The sequence below is a fragment of the Chanodichthys erythropterus genome, chromosome 9 (assembly GCF_024489055.1).
Source record: "Chanodichthys erythropterus isolate Z2021 chromosome 9, ASM2448905v1, whole genome shotgun sequence".
Classification (NCBI taxonomy): Eukaryota; Metazoa; Chordata; class Actinopteri; order Cypriniformes; family Xenocyprididae; genus Chanodichthys; species Chanodichthys erythropterus.
The window spans coordinates 10,931,129-10,947,159 of record NC_090229.1 but is presented as its reverse complement, the minus strand read 5'-3'; the positions used below and the strand labels follow the sequence as shown (position 1 = coordinate 10,947,159).

At 38.0% G+C, this 16,031-nt stretch overlaps 1 protein-coding gene across 1 annotated transcript in view; it reads right to left on the bottom strand.

The window, feature by feature from the left end:
• Positions 1-242: 242 nt before the first annotated feature.
• doc2g (double C2-like domains, gamma) overlaps positions 243-16,031 on the bottom strand; it is a 55,430-nt gene continuing 39,641 nt past the window's right edge. The window contains exons 9-11 of the mRNA XM_067393557.1: positions 6,556-6,637; positions 5,702-5,798; positions 243-992 (exon numbers count right to left, since the gene is read on the bottom strand). Of these exons, the coding sequence (XP_067249658.1) occupies positions 862-992; positions 5,702-5,798; positions 6,556-6,637 (310 nt within the window). The 3' untranslated portion in view covers positions 243-861. The remainder of the gene's footprint in view (positions 993-5,701; positions 5,799-6,555; positions 6,638-16,031) is intronic.

Here is a 16,031-nt window from a genome sequence, read left to right as displayed (position 1 = left end):
GATTCACCCTCCGTACTGGAAATGTCCTGGCGGATAGACCTCTAAACCAGTAGAGGGCGCCGGAGAGAAAGCGAGAAAGACTGTCAATGTGCATCAGCTGTTGTTTTTTTTTTTTTGTAGGAGACTGTACAGACATTCAACAGAGATACGTACAAAGACAAAAACATAGACGGGGACATTCACACACACACACGTACAGGCGCACACATTCACGTTGTGCAGATCATTGAGGTGACTGTCGTTTAGTTCTGCTCGGAGTGACAGACGGCAGTTCTTGAGTGAATGTTTAAATCCAGAGATTTTCTTTCATTGCATTAAAGTTCCTTTGCACACCCTCCCTTGTGCTTTTCCCGTGCATCATGTTTTTGGCGGGCTGGAAGAGACTGTAAACTTTCATACGTAACAAATCACAAAATGTAAATACATAGGTACACACAGACATTTACAGTCAGCTGGATGTGTTGTGCTTTGACAGTGTGCAAAATTACGGCACCACCAACTGTAACAAACACCAGGATGCTATTACACGTTTAACATGTAATAAACAATAACACTATAATATGGCATGAGCTCCTGTGGCATAGTCACAACACAGTACGATTTCACATATGTGACGTATAGACCAGAAAAAGGGGTCGATTCTTTGTGCGTCACAATCCGGGCTTGTGATCACACTTGCTTCTTTCTCATCACAAAAGAATGTGACACTTAGCTGTACAATAGATTATTATGCTTTTTCTCACGCGTTAATATTGAACGTCATTATCATCACCATCAGTCTGAGCATTATTGCATTTCTTTATCATTATTACTTCATTGTTTTTGTATTACTTATCAGAGAATTGTCTGCTTGTCTGAGTGTTAGTCGCTGCTTGGGGCTCCTTGCTGTGTCAGTGTGTGCCAGTACTCCACTTTCTTTCCTTTGTATTTTAGACACTCGAACCAGTGTTTCAGTCTATCTCCTTTTGCGTTAATCCCCAATTCAACTCCACCTGAGAAAGAGAAAGTAAGAGAGAGAGAACAATAAGATACCAAATAATAAATTGCAGGGCAGCATGATCATGAAAAACCCCACTTGGTTGGGGGTGGGTTATCATCAATGTTGAAAACAGATTTTTCTGCTTAATATTTTTGTGAAAATTTGATGAATAATGCTAAAAAAGTTCAAAAAGTAAGTTCAAAAGAAAATTGATTTTAAACAGACATTTTCTATACTGTCACTGTTTATCCATCCATCCATCCATCCATCCATCCATCCATCCATCCTCTTTAACTAAAAAAAAAAAAAAAAAAAAAAAATTCGAGTAACTGAAATAAAATATAAATTAAATTTTATTTAAGCTAGTTACCAACATTTCTCATTGTCATTTAGTTTAACTTGGAAGTACTAAAATAACTCAAATTAAATAAACTAAAATTAATAAATATATGGACATATTGTAAAAAAAAAAAAAAAAAAAATCACAAATTGACAAAAAAACGGTCTAAAATTACAGTGAAAACAGACAATATAAATCTTATAGTATAGTTTAATAGTATCAATGATACTAAAAGTTTTTTTCTGGTTATTATTGGTATTTTGGTTACTTAAAGCTGCAGTCTGTAAGTTTTGCCTCTTTGTCTCTGTTTGAAACCTGCAATTGCAGTTATTTGCAGAATTATCATCTTTACATGTAACAGTGGATACTGTAAAGGTACTTCGGAATCACAGATTGTTGTCTTGGAAGTATTCCAAAATAAGAATTTCCACCAGAAAATGTCATGTGATCAAGTAACAAATCTTTTGTTCCAACCAAATGAGAAAAAAGCATTACAATAAATCGCGCTGCCAATGGTGATTAAAATCTAACGATCGCTTAGCTCATATTACATCAAACCATTGTTATACTTTCTCAAATTATTGTTAAAAACATCAGCATTGCGTGACTATGTGTATTTAGTGTGTATCAGCGTTACCTGTAGATTTCAGTTTCTGTACAGCCTAATCTCTAATTGTCATACCATACAATCCGCCATCAAAATGCTAAATTTAATTATTCCAGATGCTGTGAGAACAAGCTAATAATTGATCCTCGACCTGCAGCATCCTCACATGTCATATAGCCTACTAGCTGGGACTCTTTCTTTATGTAAACAGATGTGATGTAACAGCGGCATGCTTGAATTTCCCACGGAAACATACCAGCACCACTCGAATTATAAAACATTATTACCAGCTTACCGTGTGAATCGGGCTAAGGTAAGGAGGTAGTTTTGAACACTGGCTGGTTATGTACTTGCTCAAAAATTGATTTTGAATAATTTTTAACAAAAAAAAAAAGTTACAGACTGCAGCTTTAATAAACTTTATCCGGCAAATAATTCAACGTAACCATAGGTTCTGTCTGGGCTGCCCTGTCAAAGGAAGGAAAGACTAGGAACATTATTTAACAGTTTAAAGCAGAAATATTTTGAGTCCTAGTGTACTTTATATATTCATTTTTTTTGTGAATATCCTTGTTTCTCTCTATTAAGGAAAAATACAGTGCATGGTGATGGGCAAAAATAATCTGAGATGAGAGGAAAAATATTAAGTCAATGCTTTTGCATTCTCTCGCAAATGTTTTGTGTTCCCCTGAGAAATGTTTCAACTACTCAAGAACAAAACATCTGCAAAAGAACGCAAAAGCATTGACAAATAATTTTTCCTCCATCTCAGTTTTTTTTTTTTTACTTCACTATGTCCCTTTAGGGGCTCCATAGAAAAACACATTATTTGACACCTTTTTTATCGCATCAAATTTTTTAATGAGCTTCTAAAACTTTCAAGTCAGCACATGTGCTCCTTGAGAAAAAGAAGCATAAAGCCCTGTAAACATATAGATATATATACTGTATATGCTTTGCATCTGTTGCAGTTTGACCGTGGCTCTCTTGTCTTCTGAAGTTGAGTACCTTTGTTCTAGACACTTCAGCGTGTCTCCAAGTCAAATACCTGAACTTGCTCTGAATAATGAAATTGCATGCGAGTGTGTCTGTGGACACACGCTGCGTTTCATTTCATCAGGCCCCTCACGTACTGAGATTTTGCCCCGCTTCGATCACTCCTACACAAACACACACACACCTCGCATCAGTACCACATGTTCATGGCCACGAGCAAGCCATGACAAATGAACCCTACGCATGACATCCCCGCCACGGGGAATGAAAGAAAAAGAAAGGAAATAGACAGGAGTGGGTGAAAAATAAGTGTTGAAAAGATCCAAGAAAATGTTAAATAAGATCCAAGCTTCATTGCACATGTCAATCCGAGACCTGCGTCCTTTATGTGCCTTCATGCCTGGATGTCTCCTGCAAACCTCTATTCATTCACATCCCTTTATTTCTTCACACTTCTCTGTTGATCCCCCCCATTTGTTCTTCAGCCACCCCCTCTAAATCAGTAACACTGACATCAATTACTCTCACTGTCCCGATCGTTACAGAGTGCACATGTCATTCAATCATAAATAAACATGTCACTGCACAAAGCTCAAGAGCTTTTCTGTTATTGACTCTTCCTCTGTTTCTTTTCATTAAGGGATAGCTCAGCCAAAATTGAAAATTCTGTCATCATTTACTCACCCACATGTATTACGAAACCTGTATTTGTGGAGCACAAAAGCAGCAATTTATAGCAGAATGTCTGAGCTGCTCTTTCATTAAAAGTGAACACTGATCACAGCTGTCAAGCGACACCTTCAGTGATTAATAGCTTACAATTCAGTCTGTTCCTCACACAAAGCTATCGTATGGTTCATATTGGACTACTTTTATGATCCTTTTGTGATCCTTTTTTTTTTGTAGCTTGACAGTCCTGGTCCCCCATCCACTTTCATTGTATGGAAAGTGGACATTCCTGTTAAACTCCTGCTGATGCTCCAGAGAAGAAAATTTTGGTTTGGAATGGCATGAGGGTGAGCAAATTTTTGGGTGAGCTATCTCTTTAAATAATAATAAAAAAAAAAATTCTTATGAGACATACAAGCTGTGACATTCATTTCTAGAAGAGCAAAGCATCAAAAAAGCAGCATCCATGTCAAAATAAGTTGGGCTCCGTCCATAGCATCTGTGACATTCTGACAACATTCTGCTCAGTTTGCATTTACAATACTGCATATAATATATATATATATATTATAAATAATACAACCCCCCCCCCCCCCTCATTTTGGTGCAAAGTTGTATGCGTGTGTATATTACAGTATATAAATTACAAACCAGTATATCATATAGTGTAAATACAGAAAATATAACTAGTATAGGAAATACAACATAACTTTTAAGGTGAACTTAAACCGGCATCAGGCATTAACATTATGACCACCTTCCTAATATTGTGTTGGTCCCCCTTTTGCTGCCAAAACAGCCCTGACCCGTCAAGGCATGGACTCCACTAGACCCCTGAAGGTGTGCTGTGTTATCTGGCACCAAGATGTTAGCAGCAGATCCTTCAAGTCCTGTAAGTTATGAGGTGGGGCCTCCATGGATCAGACTTGTTTGTTCTGCACATCCCACAGATGCTCGATTGGATTGAGATCTGGGGAAATTGGAGGCCAAGTAAACACCTCAAACTCGTTGTTGTGCTCCTCAAACCATTCCTGAACCATTTTTGCTTTGTGGCAGGGCGCATTATCCTGCTGAAAGAGTCGACACCAGGCAGTACTGTTTCCATGAAAGGGTGTACATGGTCTGCAACAATGCTTAGGTAGGTGGTACGTGTCAAAGTAACATCCACATGGATGGCAGGACCCAAGGTTTTCCAGCAGAACATTGCCTAAAGCATCACACTGCCACCGCCGGCTTGCCTTCTTCCCACAGTGCACCCTGGTGCCATGTGTTCCCCAGGTAAGCAACGTACACGCACCTGGCCATCCATGTGATGTAAAAGAAAATGTGATTCATCAGACCAGGCCACCTTCTTCCATTGCTCCGTGGTCCAGTTCTGATGCTCACTGTTGGTGCTTTCGGTGGTGGACAGGGGTCAGCATGGGCACCCTGACTGGTCTGCAGCCCCATATGCAACAAACTCCGATGCACTGTCTATTCTGACACCTTTATATCAGAACCAGCATTAACTTCTTGAGCAATTTGAGCTACAGTAGCTCGTCTGTTGGATCAGATCACATGGGCCAGCCTTCACTCCCCACGTACATCAATGAGCTTTGGCCTCCCATGACCCTGTCGCCGGTTCACCACTGTTCCTTCCTTGGACCACTTTTGATAGATACTGACCACTGCAGACTGGGAACACCCCACAAGAGCTGCAGTTTTGGAGATGATTTGACCCACAATTTGGCCCTAGTCAAACTCGCCCAAATCCTTACACTTGCCCATTTTTCTTGCTTCTAACAGATAAACTTTGAGGACAAAATGATCACTTGCTGCCTAATATATCCCACCCACTAACAGGTGCTGTGATGAAGAGATAATCAGTGTTATTCACTTCACCTGTCAGTGGTCATAATCTTATGCCTGATCTGTGTATATTCTTTCATATAAAAAGGTGTTATTTGAATGGTAAAGTTGTTTACTTCATTCTTTTCTTCTGGTCTACTTAAGTCAACGATTTGTGGCTTTAAAACTTTGAATTTTGAAACAGTGTGTATTTTAACATTTAGTGAAATGCTTTACCTCAAAGACTTCAATGGAAACACATATTCTTGCTTGTAAAACTCACCTATGAAATCATTGCTCATGCCCAGGTCATAATCCCAGACTGAGATCTCCAGGGTTTTCTTGGCGAGCTGATCATGTGGGACTTCATAGCTAAACTCCTAGGTTGTAGAGGACAGTTATCAGTTTTGGCAGAGGAAAACAAACAACATTTGTATTCACATTTAGTTAAGGTGTGGTCACATTCAGCTTTGAGCATGAAAAATTATGATGCCACATTCTAGGGCTTCCATTTTTTAAATAAATCATAAAATTCTAAGTAACAAAAATAATAAATTACAAATGGTCATATATACAAGCTACTTTACTCTTTCCACAAAATTGCAAACCATGCTGAAGTTTTTTATTCTTCGTTTTGAGTCAAGAGATCAATCTGTGACTAAACAAATTCATAGGTCAAAGTTCATCAAACTTGAATTTGGTATGCAGCCATAAAGAAACTTGTACTTGTGTTTCCACTCACCCACGTTCACATGAATATGAATGTAATTGAATAGAACAGAAAGACCAAAGTGACTAAAGGCCTGCATGACTATGACAATATCCTAATTATTAAGTATTTCCCCCTGATATTTTAATTGTGATTCTTCATTTTGATTAAAAAGAAAAATCAAGACTAATTTAAACTTGCTCATAAGACCTACAGAATCTATTAGATTTAAATGCCTCACTGCATTTGCCTGTGACTGGTTACAATGCTGCAAAAATATTAAAAAATATGTATTTTAAAATATTTTGGTTCATCAGAAGTATACTTAAATGGAAAGAAATCAGCTTTTTTTCATGATTAATTAATTTCGACAATCTCGAATAATTGTACAGCTTTGTGTGACCACACCTTTAATGGGAATAGCTGACCTCGTTAAACTCTGGGTTTAGAGTCTTCTTCTTCACTGTGGTTTTGTATTTTGACTTTTTTCCCATGTCAGGCTGCAAAATACTGATAAAGAGAAATAACCAGAAATGAATCATTGCTCTGCAGTGAGAATTTTATAACTTCTAAAACATCAAAGCAAATCATTAGCCTGGATTGTCTATAGCTCTCGAAACATCCACGACACAAACTAAACCCCCCCCCCCCCAAAAAAAAAAAACACAGGCATGGGTGTAAGAGCTCATTTTAGAGCATGACAGATTTGAGAGAGAGAGAGAGAGAGAGAGAGAGAGAACAGAGAGAGACCTTGTAGAGTGAGGTAGTGATGTTGGGGTGATGTTTTTGGTGATTCATTCAATCTATTACAGACTGGGAGATGATAATCTCTTATTATGGATGGATGGAATGAATGGATTGAGAGGGTGTCAGAGGACAGATGATGTATCCATAAGGTCTGTGGCTCATGGAGTCATCAGTGGATTACCAATCAGGACTTGATCATTTATTATTCATGGGAGATATCAACCTACACAACATGTTACAGAGGAAAGAGATAGAGAGAGACTTGTAAGGTGAAAAAAACGGGGGATATGATGCAAGAGATATATTGCCATCTACATGACAAGTTGTTAAAACCTGCTTCTGAACCAAAGCAGAGAAGCAGTTACATAGTAGTTATTAGGGCTGGGTATCGTTCAAAAATTTTCGATACCGAGACGATACCGATACCTTGACTTCGATACCGATACCTAAACGATACCTTTTTCGATACCAATTTTATAAAATCTGTTTAAACAGATTACATAACCTCAAAAAAAAAATATTTGGTTTTATATTTTAATTTTGTTGACTTTTTTTCAGACTCAAAGACTCATCTCCTGAGCCACTGCGGGGAATAAAAAAAGCACAAATTAACTAAATTTACCCAAAACAATAAATCAGTGCAAATAGTTTTAATAAAGTTTAGTTTTCAATGCAAAAATTCAGTATGTGAGGTTCTTTTTAAATCACTCAGCAATTGTTCTTCTTCAAAAAATTAATTATTATTAACAAGATCAAAGCGGAAGTAAGAGTGACGCAAGTTCGTTGAAATAAGAGTTCTGTGTCTTTATTAAAATCAACCCATTAATGATTCATCTCTCATCCACCCGCAATTCATTTGAATGTTATTTTTGTATTACTTGGCCCGACCCGCAGATTATCCGCAGTATCAGGAGGACGCTGATACCCCTTTTTCAGCAGAATTGTTTGCGTTCTGGAGCCAGAGGCAGAGCCTGTGCTCGTGCAGGCGAACGAGCCTGTCACGAACCGGTCGCGTGTTTCCATAGACTTGAGGGACGAACGCTGATGTAAAGCTGCTGTGTGTTGTACCTGTCCATAACTAGTCTAAAAAACATTGCGCGTTCCGCTGTTTCTGCAGGCAGTGCGACACTTTTGTTTTCTGTTAACAGTATTATCTGTAGTGAACCGGTTGCTCACATAAACAGCTGTTTCTCACCCGTCCATTCGGAGATAAACTGAAAACGAAACCGTTGATTCACTCGCCCTCTCGCACATAGGGTCTCTCTCGCGCGTATAGTTTTATATATTTAGATATAAATAATAATGTAGCGCAACGTTACTTGCTCCTCAACGAGACAGCGAAAGCATTTCTCCGCCCCTCTACTCGGCTCCATTCTGAGGTACCGAAATTTGGTACCGAATGACAAGACACTTTTCGATACTCGGTAGTATCGAGGCAGTTCGATCGGTACCTAAAAAGTATCGAGTTCGGTACCCAGCCCTAGTAGTTATTAAATATATCTAAACAACATCACAAGATTCACAGAATTAATTGTGCCGGCATGTATTGGCACATGACATCTGCATTGTTAGAAGCAGATTAAGTAAAGAAATTAAACAAATCAGGCAACTGCAATTCATAGACCTGATGATTTGACTACACCAAAATGGCATTTGACTACACCGTATGTCTGGATAAATGCTGGATTTCTCCATCATTTGATGAATATCTGCTGCTACGATCAATAGAAAATTATCAGAGCATATACAAATACACATCACAAATACAAAATTCTGATTAATTTAAATAATGCAACATTAATTGAGTTCAGCAAACAGCACTAAATTAGACTGGGTAAACCCAGCCTGATCTGCCGGCGATTTGATTTCGCCCGGCAACTCAGTCTGGAAACCCGTACATTCATTTCTACTGCTTCTGTTACACTTTTGCGGGAATCAATCACAGACTGGCTTATCCACCTAGCTCGCTATTGGCGGGTATAACACGATGACGATAGAGAAGTGACGGCAAGCAGCTTTTTGTTTACATTGAACATGGCGGCCACCGAAGCGCAGCAACCAGTTGATGCCGCTGTCGATGCCGTTTTAAAAGATTTCGAAGGCAAGTTTTGATGCTACACAAACCAATGCAAACTAAACCTGTCTGGAGTTTTCGCGTCGCTCTGCAAAGTACGTCACCCGGATCGTTGATCTGATTGGTTGAAGGACTATCCAATTGCGTGAATAATGCTCGTTGATCACGCCTCTTGTGCAGTAGAAAATACATAGCAGACTCCCCAGACCAATGTTCAATTTTAAAATGCCAGACAAGCACTAAATGTGAATGTTTAAAAAAATATCTTATCATATATTATAGGACTGGGTCAATGACGTGAACGGTCTTTTTTTTTTTTGTCCAAAGGCCTTAATAATAATAAAAAACAAAGATATGACATCCAAAGTATGTAAGGTATTGAATCCAAAAGGTTTTAATTATATTTTTCTACATATAAAGGTATTTTAAAGAATCTGAAGTGTCAAAAGATCATTCAGTTTAAAGGCCAATACAGCCATTTCATTTGTGATTACAATATCTTAAAATGTAATAAATGTATATATTTTTTATTATAGTATGATTTTATAACATCATATATCAACAAGTGCAAAATGGTATTAAAATTAGAAGTTGTTGATTTGTTATGAGAAAGAATGTCCAGAAAAATGAATTTCATTGATGTCATTCGGAGTAACCAATATAAAGGGACCATTTTGGATCAAGTCATGCGGTCAGTATCATGTGACCTGATGTGACATCATTCAGACACCTGCAAAGGACCACATGGTCGTGAAGCAAAGAAACTATTTGAAAAATTAATTTTTTCACTTGCTCATCCGCATGTCCTGAAACTTCAGGTCATTCAGTACAAATGCTATAAAACATGTAAAATATTGTAATATTTTAAAAACTTGTACTAAATATAAAGGGCCCTATTTTAACGATCTAAACGCAAAGTGTAAAGCGCACGGCGCAGGTGCACTCAGGGCGTGTCCAAATCCACTTTTGCTATTTTAACGACGGAAAAACGGTCCGTGCGCCGGGGCACATTTTTGAAATGGGTTGTCCCTATTCTCTTAATGAGTAATGGGCGTACCGTTCAATAAACCAATCAGAGTGTCATCTCCCATTCCCTTTAAGAGCGAGATGCGCTCGCGCCATGGCGGATTGCTATTTACATGCCGGAATTTGTTGGCGGAAAAGCTGAACGCTTTTCAAGCGAAGAAACCGATCTGCTCGTGTGAGAAGTTAAAGCGCGCGAGCAGATCATCTACGGGACAAGCAGGAATCCACCAAAGCTTCCCGAGGTGAAGAAGGCGTGGGATGAATTAGCAGTGATTGTGTCCGTTATAAGTAGTAATAGGCTGAATTGAAAATAGGTAGCCTAATTCTAATAATGACTATTCATCATTACATTTTTATATTTATGTAGCCTACACAATAATATTCTTTTACACTGTAATCCTTTTGTTTTTAATATTTGGCATGTTTAATAAGCAAAGTCAACGCGCACTGTGGACGCGCCCAGAGGTGCAGTTTCTACCAACGCAAAAAAATATTGCGCCGTTGACTTTAGACTTTAGACCAGGTTTGAGTTGGTCAATGGCGCAGTCTATTTTCAGCTCCTTAAAATAGCAATGCACCGGCAATGCGCCTGAACACACCTCTTTTTTTAGACCAGCACGCCCATGGGCGCACTAACTGGTGCAAATGCATTTACTAATTTAAGGACGTGGTGCTGAACGGGAAAACGTGAACGGCGCCGGACGAAAACTAGCAAACACACTTGCCCTGCGCCTTACGTTGCATTGCGTCGGGTGTATTATAGGGCCCAAAATGTTTGATTGTCCTTTTTCTAGCTAGCTAGATATCAGCCTGTCAGCATTGTTTGAAAATATCGTCATTCGGTATAACCAAAAGTGTCATTTGGTAAAACCGAAATGACTTTTGGTGACAAATTTTGTCCATCTTGTAAAAAATGACGAAAGCAGTGTTTATCGATTATAAAAACACAATCTCATTGTTAACACTTAATAAAACTTCAAAATTAATTATAGCTCCATTATGTTTTTTTACACTTTTAAAAACCTTATTTGTCAATGACCCGATTATAATAAATCATTCTAATATAATATAACCAAACTTTATAAGTGAGTCATTTGCTGAATTCGGAAAATGTCCCTGCAATCTATTCTTACAATTTCTATTTGCCATAGAAAGATAAATACTGTAGTAGGAGTACTATGTTAGTACGTTTTTTTCAGCGATTGAGTCATTCAATCAACTGAATCGTTCATTAATTTCACAGAAAATACTGATTCATTCAGAAACAAAATTAGTTAAAATGTTATATTTTCAATAGATAAATTCCACCAAACATCCACAAATGCAATCTTATTCCAAATGTAGTGAACAGCACATTCTAGGGCCCAGTTTATGGCCAGGCCCCTCTCTGTCCGTAACAGCGGACAAACGTTTGCTACATTTTGATTGGATCTTGGTGGCCTAACACAAACAAACAGCAGCAATGGGTGAAACAAAGAGAGATCACAAAGATCCATCCGAATCCATTCTAAACTATGTTTGAAAACCTTAGAACTGATGCAAATTACACATCCATTTCATACTTATTCACAGACATAAGTATTCTCAGTGACAGCCATTTGTAGTGCAACATCTGATACAAATACAGCTGTTAATGTACAACTGAATGACAGTTCAATCTTTTTCCATCATGTTTAGTCTCTATTTGTTTAGAATATTGCCAAAGGTATTCTGGTGGTGGTTTGGAAAGTGAGAAATGCATTGGTAAACTTTAAAGACACTGTAAAGACTTCCAACTTTGTGCTTTATGCAAATGAGTTCCACAGGGGAGAGAAGGGTGGGCCACACTCTGTGTGTCCCCTCTGATGCCAGCAGCCAATCACAGCACTCGAATGGAGAAGCGCCAAAATGCAATCTCCTCCTCATCGGAAAGGGATAAAGGTACCCTTTCTACCGACACTCCTTGTTCTGAGTCTCCCATCGGGTGAGACATAACAGATATTGTTCTGAGTCTGTCCTGCACGAGGAAAGACACAACAGATACACCGTTCTGAGTCTGTCCTGCACGGGGACAGATATTAACAGATACAACACCGTTCTGAGCCTCTGGTCCATCCAGAGAGACAACAACAGATTCCATGATCTGAGTCTACAGCTTGTGAGGCAGCAACAGAGACGACCACGTTCTAAGCCTCCAGCTTTGAGGAAAGAGACGTTAACCAAGACTACGTTCAAAGTTTCCGTCCAGTGAGACAGTGACGACATCTGCAACAAGGTTAAGCTCAGGAGAGCAAACCTTCACTTCAAGGTACCTTCGTCTGCGTGTTCCAGATTGTTAAGGACCTTCTGCACCTACACCGGGGCCTCATCTGCGTGTTCCAGATTTTAGGACCCTTTGGTGCTCCAGGAGATCAGCATCCCACAGAGCTTCGTGATCAAGACTGTTGAAACAGATTCTGGCTCCTCTCCACACTGCACTGTCACCCAGCACAACCAGTGGAAGACGTCACCGTCATCGGACTCGACCAAGTGGAACGTAAATATCACTTAACCAAACCTCTTTCCAGAGACCTTGGCATTGTTGTATTTTATCAGTATATAATTTCCTAATATAGTTGATCTTAGTTAATAACAAATAATACTTTGTTTATTTGTTTGGTGCATAATAAGGTTCTCCACCTTATTATTTTCAGAGAAACAGTTTATCTTTCCCTAAGATAACGTAACTCTTCCATAGCCACACTCAACTTAATCACTTGTATTCTATGTATCTTATGCACTTTATTCCTTTATCATTCATGGTATTCATTTAGTAGTTGTGTTAGTTATTCTTGTTTATCTTTTTGTTAATAAAATTTATTTTATTACACTTGTGTCTTCCTTGTGCTGATAATACAGAAAAGGCTCTACAAGTTATCAATTTCACCAATCTTTCAAATAAATCAGCTGACCACTTTACATTAATCCTAAATGAATGAAAGCCCCTGTTGGGAGTGAAAGACCCTAACTGGTGCCCTAAACTAGGGAAAGGGGGGAAGTGGTTATCTGATGTACTCATAACCACACCTTAAGAGACGTGTGATCCAAAATCACAACGTCAGCGGTGACGTGAGTACCAATCCCTATTTTACTTCGCGTCCTTGGATGGACAAAGTAAAAATCACTACACAAAGTAGGAATTTATGCAGCCATAGATAAATTCTAAGTAGCAGAATTGATTGAATTGACTCTAATGTGTCTTTTAGTGAGAGAATCTGATCATTTGTCACATGATGGATGCATAGGTTCTATATAAGAAACAGAAATGATTTGTTCACATCCCAAGTCCCTACTGTGTCTTTTGATCGAAGATGATGCATCTTTGGTTTAAAGATGTTGTGTATGCGCAGTCACGACAAAATGAACGAATTTGTCTCTGAGACAACTCATTATTCCAAAGTCATAAAAAAGAATCGTCTAAAATGAACAAATAATTCTTGAACGCCTCTCACTACAATTGTGCGTTGCTCAGAGATGCGCAGTGGCTCTGTAACTATTGTGTCTTAAATTAATATCAACTTGTTATCTTAATCGCACTGTTGGTTTCCATTATTTCCATTGGCAGCTGGATAATATTGACGGATTATCATTTAACACTGAGTGTGTTTGGTGCCAGAAATGATTTACCACTGGATGATAACCATGAGACTAATGACTTGCTATTGAAACTATTAATAGATGCTTGAATGGTGATTCAGTATAAAATTAGCCAATCTTTAGATATTAATTGACTGATTTGCTGGTACATGCATGGATATCAATCAGAAATGAATCAGTAACTTTCACCTAATGGCTTTTAGTCAGGCTATATATTAATGATGTTTTATTTCTGTGTGACAAGTTTTATGTCACTGACAGGATGATTTTGCATCTCTAATGGCTTTTTAATGCAATCCTATTAATTTTTTATTGACATAATTTAAATTCACAAAATTTTTGGATGTGTTCCCCAACCCCAGGCCTAATGAGTAGACTACACTATAGAGGGCCTTAGAGGGGACCACTTCTCACAGGGCCCGGGACATGTTCCTATGTGGAAATTATTGTGATAAGAGTTTGTTAAAGAGTTTGATCAACTTGATTTAAATGGCAAAACTGACTGATTTAAGCATGCTAATGTTAGATGTTATTACATTAAACATGAGGCACATAATGTCCTTCTGAAGAAGAGCTGCAGGAAATTTCATTCTTGACACCACGGGCCTCCACTTCAGATCTAACCCTAAGGAGACAACTGTCTTCATCTGATAATTAAAAGAATAACTGTCATCTTAGAAGTGCCTGTCTGCAATGACAAATGTCAGTCCTGAATGAAAGAAGGAACATGGCATGGACAGAATGTTTACGCCTACAACAAGACAGTCTTGAGTATTGCAAGTCATCGTGTAGTGAGGGCAAATTCAGATGAATACGAATGACATTTTCAATATGTTAACCCCTGTCTATTCAGTCCTAGTCATACAGAGCTACATTATTTCTTCAAGCAATTCAGTTCATAACAGGCATGGTGAAACTGAAACATCAAAAAAACAAAAGAAAAAAAAAACATTGTACTTAATATTTACATATTAAAGCTGAAGTGTGTCATTTGTAATTAGTGCAAGCAGCATTAAATTAGTGTGTGTAATTATGCATGAATGTATGAACTTATAAACTGTATACCTTAAATGCAATGCAAGTTGTTTTGCTTCTGCCAAATGCATAGATGTAAAAGTAATTTCTGTGCCACCAAAGTTTTTTTAACGTCCCCCAAAAATCATCAAATTATATCTAAATCAACATTATTGATAAAATATTTGCTGAAAACTTCCTGAATGTCCTACCACTAACGCCTATGAAGTGCATATCCAAAGGACACTTTACTCTGATGAGGCAATGGAAGAGTCATCATATTTATAAATGGTGGGAATCAGTGATGCAGATGGCGGTCACATGACAATGCCAACATGAAGTATGTACTGTATGATGTAGTATGTCCAGATTGAATTCATACTACACACATGCATAATTGACCCTTCGCCGGGAGTTTGATTGACAGGCGATCTAACCAATCATAACAGAGAATCTGCCATTTTGTCCGACAAAGATGTCAGGGGAGTTAAGTAGAATAACGTCAATGGACTAGAACTTGATTTGTAAAATGTTTTTCTGTGGTGGAAATTTATTCCTGTGATGCAAAGCTGAATTTTCAGTCTTCAGTGTCATTCTAATATGCTGAATTGCTGCTCAAGAAACATTTTTTATCACTATTGAAAACGGTTGTGCTGCTTAAAGGAATCATGAATTGAGAAATCAACTTTTCCTTGAGCTTTTGATATATAAGAGGTCATTGTACTATAAGAATATCCTGTAAGTTTGAAAACTTCCTTATTAGTCCAATAAAAGCTTTTATTGACACCAGGCCCAGTGAATGACTCATCCCAGAATGTGCCTATCCATGTCATAGATAGTCGAAAAGTCACCTCCGCAGAAAAACAAAACATAAAAAAAATCAACGCCTACTTCATCATTGCAACGTTAGCCCCTCCCACTGGCATGTTAGTGAGATGAGGGGGAGAGAAGAGCGTTACATGACAAAAACAACATTACCTTTCAAAGGATCCTAATACTAGGAATATGGTTATTTATTTTCAACAATGTAAATGTCTCAGTTGAGCTTTATTTATTTGTATTCAGTACATTTCACTGTGGATTCTTTGGTAAATCAATAGCATTTCAGTGCAGGCTTTGCAAACAGACTTTTACGATATGGACTCGACAGTAATGCAACAACATGTAAGTAACTGTGTTCGTTCTAATGCCTGATCTGATATGTAATGATTCATGTACAGTCCGATGTTCTTTCTCTATGTGTCAGTAAATCTAAATTTCTCTTAGTAGGATGAAAATAATCTGTTATTTAAACAGTGATTAAATTATATATAAAATGTGATCAAAGAACGCTCCTTTTACTGTCAATCAAACAGCGCGAGTTTATCAGTGACTGAGTTTTGGACTCACGCCAAAACTCCTGTTTTATTAAATGAATCTTAGTTACAT